General features: G+C 45.2%; 1 protein-coding gene across 1 annotated transcript; it reads left to right on the top strand.

Moving 5' to 3' along the window:
• Positions 1-430: 430 nt before the first annotated feature.
• Positions 431-2,367, top strand: LOC144133846 (uncharacterized). The gene is made up of 3 exons (XM_077666926.1): positions 431-1,258; positions 1,664-1,829; positions 1,927-2,367. Exons 1-3 carry the CDS (start codon positions 1,114-1,116, stop codon positions 2,171-2,173), a joined length of 558 nt encoding a protein of 185 aa, XP_077523052.1. The 5' UTR covers positions 431-1,113; the 3' UTR covers positions 2,174-2,367.
• The last annotated feature ends 10,735 nt before the right edge of the window (positions 2,368-13,102 follow it).

The following is a 13,102-nucleotide window of genomic DNA, read 5'->3' on the forward strand; positions in this document are numbered from 1 at the left end:
GAGGCGCCGCGTCCTGTGGGATATACGCGACCGCCTCTTCTGCTCTGTAATAAGCGCCCGACACTCCATTTTCTATGTCGAGTTGTAAACAACCAGCGGCCTCTTGGCATGCAGAAAGTACATAGTCGCAGTTTCGCACACACTCTTCCTGCTTGAAATTAAGCTTGATAAATATACTTCGGAAAAAAAATGTCGTGTAATTACACTTAGATTATTTCTATTGCAGTGTTGTGTAAGTTTAAGGGCATAATACATATGCGGTAGCAGGGACAATTCATGTCGTTGGGAGTTACGTTGTCTGGCAACCCGGAAAACGCGCCGCGAAGGCGCCGCTCCCCTCGGGTGCTCGCGCGTTGACGGCAACGCGGGCGTCCACCGCGCGTTGCGTTTTTCGCTCGCGGAAAACGCGCCATGCGGTTCCGCCTTAACTCCATCATTTTTTTTTGGCAGAATCCAATATTTCGGCATTTCATGCTTGTCGCCTGTCGGGCGGCGAAAGATGCATTTATTGCTAAGAGATTTGAATTCGAAGTTGAGAAGAAATTTTTCCTGACGCTCTGAATCAAACTTGGGTCTCTGGTGTCGAAATAGACGAAAAGTGATGTAAATGACGTAAACGTGAACTCAGTGATTGCTGGCAGTGAGTGGTGCAGCCTAGCAACAGTCGAAATGGAAACTACCGCCAGCCGGACGTTGAAGGCCTCTATCAGCAGTCTCCAGCGGCCCCAGCGTCGCTTTGAACAGTGTGATTCAAGGTGGAACCGCATGGCGCGATTTCAGGCGCGATTGACGCGCGGATAGTGGGACGCGCGCGTCATTTTGACGCGTGCCCAGTATGGTCCGACACGAAATCGCGCCGCCGCGTGCTGCTGCTCGGAGTAGAAAAAAACGCCTCGCGCGGCGCGTCCGCCAATCAGAGTTCAGATAAGTCACGTGGCATTTGGTCACGTGGCATTCTGGGTTTTTTTTGGTTTTGCCACCAGATGGCCCTGCGGTCTGCGCATCTCGGCGGGACCTTTTTGGTGCAATTTTTTTTCTCTCGGCAGAACTGGCGCGTGAGTCAAAGAAAACACGTGCTATCGTGATTTTGTTCGCGCATCGTGTTCATCGAAAATGGACAAGGCAACATTTAACGAGGCCCTGATAACGGAAGTGGAGAGGCGTCGCGTCCTGTGGGACGTGCGCGACCGCGACTATAAAAACAATATGAAGCGTGACCAGGCTTGGAGAGCTATAGCAGTTGCCCTCAGCGTAGACGGTATGTACCAAATCTGTGCACAGGTGATGTTGTTGCCCTGCTTGTTCTATGTACATTCATTCGCCTCGACAAGCGTGTGAACTTGGCATGTTTACCCCCCCCCCCCCCCCCCGTTTTCGTACTTATCTCGCTGGAAGAGAGCGTGCCACCGCGCTTTGTTTATTTGCGAGAGAAAAAGTTTGATCATTGCATGCTGCGTTGTTTCTTGACATCTGATTGGCGTGAATATGCCTGTAAGTAAATACTAGCAGTAGGAAGCTAGCGTGGACTGATACAGGCTTCTCGAGTTTGTTTTTTCTTTTCTGCAGAAAATAAATTTACGCAGCACATTTCATTAGTTGCATCACCTTCCTGCGAGCGCATATGCGCAATTGCTCACACTAACACTTTGTTACTGCTTTGCAGTGACACAAGTAATGAAGCGCTGGAAATCTTTACGGGATACTTTTATGAAAAAACGCAAAGAAGTAACTGCAATAAAAAGTGGCGCCGGCGCGGACAGCGTCGTCAATGTGCGGTGGCCCCATTTTAATCAGCTGCTGTTTCTGCTTGATACACTCGAATATCCTGAGTGAGTATTTCTTTCGAATCAAGCACATTACTCAAAGTCGTGTTTTACACAAATGTTGAAATATAGTGTGCTTTTGCAATGTGTATTATCCATGTAGGACGAGAGGGAACCTCATAAAGACGTGGACTTGTTCGAAGCAACGAGCACAGAGTGCCTCCAGACTGGAAGACCTATTATCAATGAAGCTGAAGCCACTTTGGATGCTTCCGACTTCACCACAGCTACACAGGAAGATGGAACTGGATTTTCCAGCCCCATACCAACGCCATCACCAGCCAGCAGCACATCATCTGGCCCACAAAAAAGGAAGAGGGGCCATGATAAGGCTTTCAAAAAGGAAATAGGGATCCTAGGAGAATTGGCCTCCAAACGAGCCAACGCATCAGAACTGTTCGGGCTTTTTATGGGGGACAAACACAGACGATGTCCACAGCGTCTGCGAGGACAGTTCGAGATGGAACTTCTGCAAGTTGCAGCTCGTTATGTGGACAACGAATAAAGCTGTCAGTGAAGAACGGGGAGTTGTTGGTGTATTTTGGAAAACGAATTTCGGCAAACAGTGAAAAAAGAAAATAGGTAAATATTTATTACAATGCAATTTTTCTTCTTAAGCGTGGCATCTTTTTCCAGAAAAATAGTTCCACAATATTGAGGCACTATTCTTGCACTTCTTCACAATTGGGTTCATCAATTTCTAGTAATTTCCACTGCTCCTGAACGACGTGCATCTTTGTGAGTCTCTCCCGCACCCGGCCATGAATTAGGTCAAAGAGTTCGGGGGGTCATTCGATAATATTTGAAGAACAGCTCTGGATCCTGTTCCCTCATAACGTGAAACTAGCATACCGGAGACGTATAACGGTTTACCGGACGCCGGCTGCGCACACGCAGTGGCTCCCCCTTCACCCCAACAATTAATGCCACCGCGCATGCGCGAGCGCGGTCCGGTAAAACGGTATACGTCTCCGCTAGTACGTCTACGGCATGCTAAAAACGTCTATTGTCTGCTGCGCATGCGCAAGCGCGCCGTGACGGCGGCCAAGTGCGATGGGTGGGCTTCAATAAATGTGAAGCAACCCCTCTTCTGAGTTCTTTCCTTCCTCTATGGTTTACCGGTCATCTGATGTACACCAACACTGGTATTACTGTGGCGCAAAACCGACTTTATACCTCAAATAGCCCATTAAAAAAATTAGTGTCAGTCTTCCCTGAAACAGCTTCTATAAAGCAACGTCTGCGCTACCGGATGCCTAAAGGGGTAGAAACACCAAAATTTTCTTAGTGTATTGTTGTTTTAGAATGATGCGTAAAGCATGAAATACAATTTCAGTAATGCTCTAACTAGCCTGCAAAAATGTTCAGGGAAGTTATGAATCGCCACGTGAAATTCGCCTAAACTAAATTTATGCTTCCATGCACTTTCGGTTTCAGCTGTCCAAAGACGGTTTCGACATCACGGGTGAGCACCAGATCACGTGAGGTATTTAAAAACTGCAATACAATGGCTGTGCGACTCTTTGAAAGGCAGGCTTAACCTCACGATAACCTGGTCCACACTGAGATGTCTGATGGACACAGGAAAGAGCAAAACGGAGCACAAAACAAATCTGTTGAAGGCCATGCACAACTTCAAGGGGAGCGAAAGGGAGCTCATTGCAGAACTTAAAAGGAGATAGTACATGCAATCGTAGGGTGTCGGTCTGGACATGGAAGAATACACGGGCACACAGAGTGAGGAAATGGACCAGGAGATCACAACCTGGGAGGTGCATGCCGCACTCGTGTACATGAGGAGGGATACCTGCTCTGGCAGAGATCGGGTGACCACCAGAATGTTAGCTGACTTGGACGACAAGTCGTTGGAGGCTATCACGGAATTCTTTAACAAATGCTGGTCGGAAGGAAAAATTCCCGAGGAATGGAAGGCGGCAGAAGTTCTGTTCATTGCGAAACCCGGTAAACATATCGGTATCGATAATTTGAAGTCAATACCGCTAACGTCATGCACTGGCAAGTTGATGGAAAAATTTATATATAAAAGAATTTACAGACATTTAGATAAATGTGGCCTCTTCCCAAACACGATGTTTGGGTTCAGACCAAACCTTTGACTCAAGATGTACTTTTGCAGCTAATAGAAGAAATCATTGACAAACCTAGAGGCTATCCGACCAGGGAAAATCTATCATTAGACCTCAAATGTGCATTTGAAAATGTTAAACATGATATCATACTCAAAAATCTACAGGACTGCAATTGCGGTGTAATGACGTATAATTATATCCAACAATTTCTCTCGAAGAGTTAGGCTCAATGTCGGAGCAGTAAAGTCGGAGTTCGCACGGCTGCGAAGTAGGGGCACCCCGCAATGGGCAGTGCTGTCCCCTTTGCTCTTTAACATTGCCCTATTAGGACTACCGAGTAGGTTTGACAGCGTACATGGCGTCAAGCACGCGCTGCATACTGACGACATTACTATTTGGACCTCCGGAGGGTCAGTTGGGAGCATGCAGGAAAGACTACAATGTGCGGCGGATACCGTGCAAGAATACGCTGATAGTTGCGGTCTCCCATGCGGACCAAACAAATGGGAGTTACTAATATTTAGGAAGAAAGGAGACTTTGACCCTGTTTTAGCATTTGAGGGGGGAGCGCAAATTCAGGAGATGCCACTTGCCGAAACTTTAGGTCTGTTAATAGACGCCAAGAGCAACAATACGGAAATAGTTTATTGTTTATGGGGGTTTAACGTCCCAGAGCGACTGAGGCTATGAGAGACGCCGTATTGAAGGGCTCCGGGAATTTCGACCACCTGAGGTTGTTTAACGTGCACTGACATCGCACAGTACACGGGCCTCTAGAATTTCCCCTCCATCGAAAATCGACCGCCGCGGTCCAGATCGAACCCGCGTCTTTCGGGTCAGCAGCCGAGCGCCATAACCACTCAGCCACCGCGGCGGCGACAATGCGAAAATGATTAGGCGATTGCAGGCAACAACTGAACAAATGGCGAGAATGATTAGTAAGGTATCAAGCTACAAGCGTGGACTTAAAGAAAAGGAAACCTAAAGTGTATACAGGCTTTTATTGTGAGCAGGATAGCTTGCACAGCACCTTATCTGAAATGGAAGGAAAGTGAGAACAATCTGGACGTCATCATACCCAAAACATATAAAAGAACACTTGGTACCCCGGTTTGCGCAGGAACAGAAAGATTGCTAAACACGCAAACAGAATACTCAGAACTAAAGAAGACAGAGACCTTAAGTCCACAGTCGTGTGCAGGGACCTCGGAACAGGAGGGGGGCAAGGGAGGGGGGCGGTTTCCTCCGCCAGACATTTTACCAGAGCTGGCAGCGCCCCCTCCAGTCTCCAATTGCTTGCACTTGCATCAGATTTCTGACAATTGAAACAATTCAGTTGTAGGACTCTTAAACTCAAAGCACTGTGGGGCTGAGCTGCTTGGCTTCGTAGCCAGTTGTAAAGCATTTCGTATATGAGTAACCTGAACCAGTCATGTCCCAACAGAAGTCGACTGTCTGACTAGTGTACATGATCATGATTAGCAGAATTTTTACAAACTATGCACAAACGTTTTTAATGCAATTGATCACTCCTCGTGTATAAAGCTTCCCATTTCAATTAATTTTATATTGCCATGAGTCTGTGCATCGTTTTTTCGTTTGCACTCAAAACCGTCAGGCACGTGACTTTATCATTTTGTTTTGTAGTGCGAGATGCGACCAGACTTATCTCCATTGACGGTAGCCAAGTGCAAATGCTTCCACATTTTCCCAGATTGTTGTAGTTGCTTTTGGTCTTTATCTCGAAGATTCCTTGCCAGCTTTAAATTGAGCGTGGCCAAGAACTGCATGGCATTCAGTTTGATCACTACAGAGCACGCTTGTGGCTATCGCCACCGCCGAGTCATTCAGTTATTAATGGGCGCGAGTCGGCCCCTTATAAACAGTTTCTTTTGGAAGCCTTTTCGTTTTCTTCCTGACTGATGGAGTGTCGTCACTAAAACATCACAGTCTGCATCAACCTCCCAACATTGAAAAACAAAAAATAATATTTATTTTGTAAATGAGCATTAAATAAATAAAATAACAAAATAACTCGGAGTATTGCCCCTCCCCCCACCCCCACCTACCCAGGAAAAAGTTCCGGAGTCCATAGTCCTATGGACACCACGACACTCTGGGGCTGTTCGAAATAACGGCGCCCACGCCGCTGTCCGCGTGCTATTACCCCGGGTCCCCCAACGTTCGCAGGAACATAATTATCTGAACCACTGTTAAGCTACGGGGATTTCCTTCACGATTTGAGGTGAACGAGGAAAGTACACGCCAGACAGCACAAAAATCTAAACAGGGACCAAGGGAAATTCAAGGAAATTGCAATCGAATACTTATATAAATCCTGTCAAATTCAGGTATATGTTTCCAAATTCGTAAGATCCACACTGCGCCTTCTGCGGCAAAGTGGCTGACGTATACCATATGGCATGGGCATGCCAGAGAAACCCAGCTATACCAAGAATCAATAAGCCATCAACTATGAACTGGGAGGCGGCGCTGTCCAGCTCACATTCGGACGACCAGCTTTCGCTGGTGAACCGGACAAGAGCGGCGGCAATAGCTGATGGGCTGCTGGAATGAGGGCCCACCCAAACATTGTATGCATTAAACGTTTTTTCTCTCTCGTTCTACAATAGCTCTTTGTTCACTTGTTTCCATTAAGACTTCTGGAGCAGTTTAGCGTGAGAGTTGAATGAAAACGATAAAGCAGCTGTTATATCGCAGTTTTTGTATACCGCACGTGATTTCATACTCGTGGCGTCACAACCATCGTCTGACAAATGAACCTACAGAGGGAAAAATAAACAAATTATTTTAGTACTGACTATTTCCCCGTAGTTGTCCATATGTTTACTAATTTCGTATACATCATTCCAAAGCAAAAACTCACTCCGAAAAATTTGGTGTCTGCAATACTTTAATACAGGCGCACGCAAAACTCTAAACGAAGAAGAAACAGATGGAAGTCAAATACAATGCGTGGCCAATACTTGACTGCTGATATAGGATACAAAAAGAAAATTGCTGATGGCCTAGCTCTGTTAGGCCAGGATATACACAGCGAAAGCGAAGCGACTTCTGGATGGGAAGAGTTAATTTATGAAACCCGTGCATTCACTAGATGCGCCTTTATTCACGATTAACCTTGAGCCGTCGTGGCGGAGTGGTAGTGTCTCCACCTCAAACGCCAAAGGCACTGGTTTGATCCACAGCCTAGATACAGTTTTTTTTTATTCAGTGAGTGTGCGGGGGTTTCAGTGGCTCCCATAGATGCCGCCTCCGAACACGTCGGTTAGCGGTTAAAACGGCGAGTAAGGGTAATGGCGCGTTCACACTTGGACATTCGGCGGCGAGAGCGTGCGGAACCCGCTTCCGCGGCAGAGATTCCACCGGAATACCCAGCGGAAAGGCCGATCAGTCCAGGACCGAATTCTGCCGCCGGAAAAAAATCCGCCGAATCTCGTCAGCCAAAAGGAAGGCGAGTACCCGCGGCGACAAACATGGCGGCGCCCTTCGATGCAGGACGCCTCGCTTCGGACTGGATTCGTCGCTGTTACAGCATTTTTCAGCACGTTCACAGGCCATAAAAGAGCCAGCGGTCTTTCGCTTTGTCTTAGCTCGCCCATAAGAAAACTTTTGAGCGATAAATTTGCTTTCATTTTTATTTCGGGTGACGATTCTTCCCCTTTTAGGCTTAAGAGGGGCGTCGAGTTGTTGACAACAATGGTTCCTGTTCTAACCACCAGATGGCGCCAATGGGCGTTTAAAAATTGAGAATGTTAGAAATGTCGTAACGTCCGACAGAATAGCTGCATTTAGCGTACGCAAGCGTGCATAAGGTTTTGGTATGTAGACAGCATCGATTAACCTCTTGCCACATCTGTGAACGCCGTGAGCAGACGACACAGACACGATGAGCGGCGATGCAGTGGCCGGGAAGTGTGAACGAGACAGCATTTCGGCGGCCGCGGATTCCGCTTCCTCTCGCCGCCGAATGTCCAAGTGTGAACGCGCCATAAGGGCGGCGATGTGCGCGGTGTGACGTCATGCGAAATGGCGCGGCGAGCGCGCGGCGTCCTCCCAGCTGCGGCGGTTGCTAGACAACGGCTCAAGGTCTGTGTCTGTGCCTCCTTGGAGCACCGCCACAGCGAAATCGCAACTTCGTGGCCAGTGTACCTTTCGCTACAAAACAAAAACTGCTTGTCACAGGAGTGTGGCCACTTATACATTTCACGATGTAAATGTTTGTAATTACATCTGATGAACAAAATGCGCGATACTCCTGCTCAGTCGTTATTCACCATTCCAGTGAGAAGCATTCCAGGTTTCCCAACCGGTATCGAGGGAATGTCTGGCGGAATGCGAACGCGATGCGGACTAGCTGCGATGATGATGCACATAAAAAAATAGTGCGCGACATCCGTGAACAACGCAATAACATGCGGAAGAAAATATTGCCGCCTATATGCAGTCAACCAAACACACGAAAGATCTCTTGAAAAACAACGTCGGAGTTGACGGAGGTTTTTGAAGACGTTGCAAATGAGCTCTGTGGCACTATGCATAAGCTTCGAAAAGTTCATTTGTGATAGACGTAGATGTTCAAACGTTGCGAAGAAATAACGCTCATGTATAATTAACTTAAATGGACAATACAGTGTTTCAGCGCACCTTTGAAGGCGTTATGAGCACAGAGTAAGTTACATTAGACATGAAATGGCCCATAATTACCAACACAGTCATTCCCATCGCGCCGAGCACACAAGGATTCCGCGGTGTTTAACAACTACCCTTTGTTATCCTAGTTGAAGTGAGCAGTCACACAGCTGCTGCGGGAAGTAGTGGTGAATGCTTTCAACTGTAGAAAGAATAAACACAGTAGAAAGTATTTATAGCCGTTGCCTGACAATTTAGTCCTCGCCATAACTCAACACTCCAAGGTGAAAAACGTAGCGCAAAGAAACGAGGACACAGAAAGACGGACGTGTGTTGTCCGTCTTTCTGTGTCCTCGTTTCTTTGCGCTACGTTTTTCACCTTGAAGTTATGAACCAACAAGCCCAAGCATATACTCTTCAACACTCCACTTTCCAACGACTCCTCCATAGGCGAGTTTGCGACTTGGTTGCTTGTGGCCTTTCGACAGCATCATACTGAGGGGTGTTCTAAAAGCACAATCAAGATGAAGCAAGCACTGCCGCTGAATGTCAACAAGGGCATAGTGCTGCTTTCGAAGGGCATCCTGCAGCCGCCGTACTTTTACTCAACGTCGTCGTCTGTAAACTCCGGCGGCCGGGACGCGTATTTCCGTTTGCTAGCCGTTGCAGACGAGCCCAATGTTGCCCACGCCCGTTCTCGACAAGTGCAATGTTGCCAAAACAGACGCTGCAGCCAAGTTCAGTGTTGCCCACGCCCGTTCCCGACAAGTGCAATGTTGCCAAAACAGACGCTGCAGCCAAGTGCCCCACGTCCGTTCCCGACAAATGCAAGCGTCTGCCAGGCCCAAGTTGTATTGCAGTAACGCTAGCCTGGCCTGCATTTGTGCGAATAGGTGAGTGTCACAGGCAGTGTGTAAAATTCCTGGCCTTTCACAATAAGAAAGCCAACATTCCTTTTGGCACTTTTGTTTCATTGTCGGTGATTTTTCTGCGTAACCGTCGCTATGTTGAGTCTTTTCTCTTAGCGGGGCTGCCGTAATGTCCCTGCCGGAGTGGTTTTTGTATGATGTAGGTTTTCAGCGTATATTTTCGTGGTTTACTGCAAAAATTGTCACGACAGTCCATACTCATTTTGCCCATTCTTCGTCTTGGGTTGTGGCACTTTTTTTTCAAATTGCTGAATCGTCAAACGTTCATATCTATCTCACACCGCTCATGAAAGCTGCGCGCGGTTACGGGCGACGTTGTCGCATGATTGATTAGGCGAAACTGAAATAAAGGAGCTTGTGTCAATTGTGTCAGGTAACCTAGAACAGTGTATTGGGCTGTAAGATCATTTCCTTAATTTAGACACTGTTGCAAACAGTTTCATGATAGCATATACTTGTCTTATCTTAACATTGGGCACAGGAAGGGAAAAATCCCACTAAGCACAACCTCCCCTAAATAAACTGTGCAAACAGTAGTCATTATTAATATTGCATCCACTGCTCTGTGTCTAATCTGAGCTCGATGTGGCATCCACATATCTTCTGCAATCTGTGATCTGGTAGGTCCTAAACATAAGTGATATTGCTTCTGAAAGTGCAAGCTTCTCTCACTTAGAGACCTGCTTTCCATGCGTGGTTTATGTGCTTGCTCCTTTTATCCAATGCATAATGACTCTTTTGGTGTTGTGTAGTGAGCCCCCCTTTGATGGCTTGGAGCTTATCTAGTGTCCTCAGTATATAAAAAAAAGGTGGCTACTTCTCTGAACATCAATATATTTTTTAATAGTTACTTGCACCACCTCATAGCATCCAAGGAGTTAAAAATATTGAAAAAGAAAACAGTCTACTCATTGAAATCATGGAAGAAAGTACCATTGGATAATATATGAACAGTACTTGACACTAAGCTGTTCTACTCTAGGATAGGTAAAAAACAGAAGAATGGAAAACATCACCCTTTAAGGAAAGCTTTTACCTTGAAATGCTTGAATATGTAATTAAGTTGTTGGTTGAGTATATTTCTCACAGTTTACAGCAGTTTAGCAAGTAAATATTGTAGAAAGATTTTAATCAAAGATTTTTCCCGTGGTCGTTCTGCTGCTGTTTCTATTTCAGTTTGCATTTGCTCTGTCATTCTGAGTTGCTGTCTTTAATTTCCCAGTGGAAATCAACCAGCGCTGTTGTGAATTTTTTCAATTTACTTATAAGTGGCCAAGTATGCAAGCCCCAACAAACACATCCATACTCAAGTATAGGTCAGACTTGACTATCGGCTGTATTCTGAAATCACTTTGCAAATGACCGAATCTCTACTGTAATAAACCAGGAGCTGATGGCTGCCTCGTTCCAAATGTAATTCACATGCTTAATCCAAGGCCTGAGATAAAAAGGCACTCCTAAACATAAATTTCTTGCTTGTTCTTAAAGTAATATGATTAACTCTGTACCTATCGAAGTGATTACAACACTTTCTTGTAAAGGTGATGTGAACAGTTTGTAAAGCTTTTAGCAAAGTAGGTGAATCATACACAATTTGTGAATTACACTGGAGGAATATCATTAGGACCAAATACCTTGGCCTATTTAACATCTTGGAATAATATACCAATCCCGTTAACTCAAAATCTGACCTTCAGCATGCGGTCTAGCTTAGCAGGCGGTGTGAATCTAACAGTATGTGAGCAAGGCGGCATGCAGATGACGAATAACCACTGCAAAGTTTTGTTTGACATACATTATTGTTTATTCAAAAACTACTGCAGGCATGAGGTAAATAAATTAGTAGAGGAGGAGGCCCCGAGTAGAAACTGTCAGGGGGACCTCCTGTTATTAATTGTATATATGACACATATTAAACATATGGCAGATAGCAACTACATATCGGAAAACAGGTACAGCAGGAATTAACAATCACAACAAAAAATTAGATTAAGCATGCTCAATTTTACAAACTCATTAAGGAACATGGCAAAAAGAGAACATAATACTATACAAAAGCACTCAAGCAATAAAAGCCATACACAATTAATACAGGGTTCATTGGCATGGCAAATGAAGGTAATTAAAAAGTACACACTTTTTCAACCTTTTATGGAATGATGCTTCTGTACTAGATGATGTGATGATTGTTAGTAGAGAGTTGCAGACAGTGATTGCTGAGAATAATGAATAAAAACGAAACTCTAGAATATCATCGCTTTTCAAGCCAGGTATAGAGCTGTTGTTCGCACCAAAAAAAAAAATTTCCGGGCGTAGTGTACAGTATACCGTGCAGAGACTGTAAAACCATGTGCATGTGGGTGAAAGTGGAAACTTCGTTGAAAGGTTGAAACAACACCAGTATGATGTTGCAAACAAGAAAGCTTCGTCAAATGCACTCTTTGAAAATTCTGAAAGCAAGCAGCATCATATAGATTGAGCAACGCATGCATTTTGAAAACAGAAAAGAATCTCCAGAGCTGTCTATATCTAGAATCCTTAATGATCCAGACAACCAAACACACTCTTAATTGCACTGACGGGGCACTTCCTAGTGCATACGCCCGCTGCCTAGGGCACATTTTCAAGCTTAAATAGCCAGCCTTACACGTCTGCACCTGTTTGTGAACAAGGCTCTCGTGTGGGAGCTGAAACGTCATTTAGGAGTTCATTTTATTTTGCTGGGTGTTCTGCCTTCTCCACGTACAGCCCCGACCAGACAGGTTTCCGTCCAACCCTCGACTTCATGCAGCAAGCATATAGTTTCTAGAAAGCCCAACAGGGAACCTAAACTGAAACGTCAGCATGTGTTAGTTCATGCTCTAGGTCATCCTGCTAGGATTGCAGCCACGGCAAAAAAAATGTGAAGTTGCTTGCATGCATGTTGCACAAAGCATTATCTAACATTGTCTCTAATTTTAAGTTTCAGTGTACTCCAAAAATGCAGAAAGATGACCCTGAGAAACTGCCAGAAAGCACATGTTAGGTCCAACAGGTTTGCAGCATAAGAATCCAGTTGTCTAAAAGCTTCCTGCTACATTTTATTCCATTGCAAGGAAAGTAACTTCAAACACTCCGTGGACTACAGCTACTAGCCTGCTAAATATACCTATTAACTGAAACAGGTGCAATCAGACCCCTCAGCCTTGGCAAAAGAAGAATAGGAAATTGGAAAGGGGTAGGTAATGGAGGCAGCACTGCAGCAAAAACCCTCTTATAACCAAAGAGTAGACATGAAGGTTCATCATGAGAGGCACTGAATGGAACTGTAAAGTGAGAGTGCGATTGATTTGTGTCCTAAGTCTGTGTACACAATGCTGTATCAAAAAAATCGTTACAATAAGATGCATATATTCTTAAATACTGAATAGAAAATTCCTGTTGACAGTGTCAGCATGGAGCCTCTTGTTTTGTTTTGAGTTTCAGATTGCTAACTGTTTTAGGGCAAGGATAATATTGGGGAATGGAAGATGCTTTTGGAATGCACATTTAGAATGTAGTCCAAAGTGTTTAAGGGAAACACTAGAGGTGAAGTGCATTTCAATTTAGGCTGTAATTACTCATGAGT

Source organism: Amblyomma americanum, chromosome 1 (assembly GCF_052857255.1).
Source record: "Amblyomma americanum isolate KBUSLIRL-KWMA chromosome 1, ASM5285725v1, whole genome shotgun sequence".
Taxonomy (NCBI): domain Eukaryota; kingdom Metazoa; phylum Arthropoda; class Arachnida; order Ixodida; family Ixodidae; genus Amblyomma; species Amblyomma americanum.

Coding starts and splice junctions, on each gene's coding strand:
- LOC144133846 (XM_077666926.1), top strand. CDS start 1,114: ATGGACAAGGCAACATTTAACGAGGCCCTGATAACGGAAGTGGAGAGG. Junction 1,259..1,663: donor AGTTGCCCTCAGCGTAGACG/GTATGTACCAAA, acceptor ACTGCTTTGCAG/TGACACAAGTAATGAAGCGC. Junction 1,830..1,926: donor GATACACTCGAATATCCTGA/GTGAGTATTTCT, acceptor TTATCCATGTAG/GACGAGAGGGAACCTCATAA.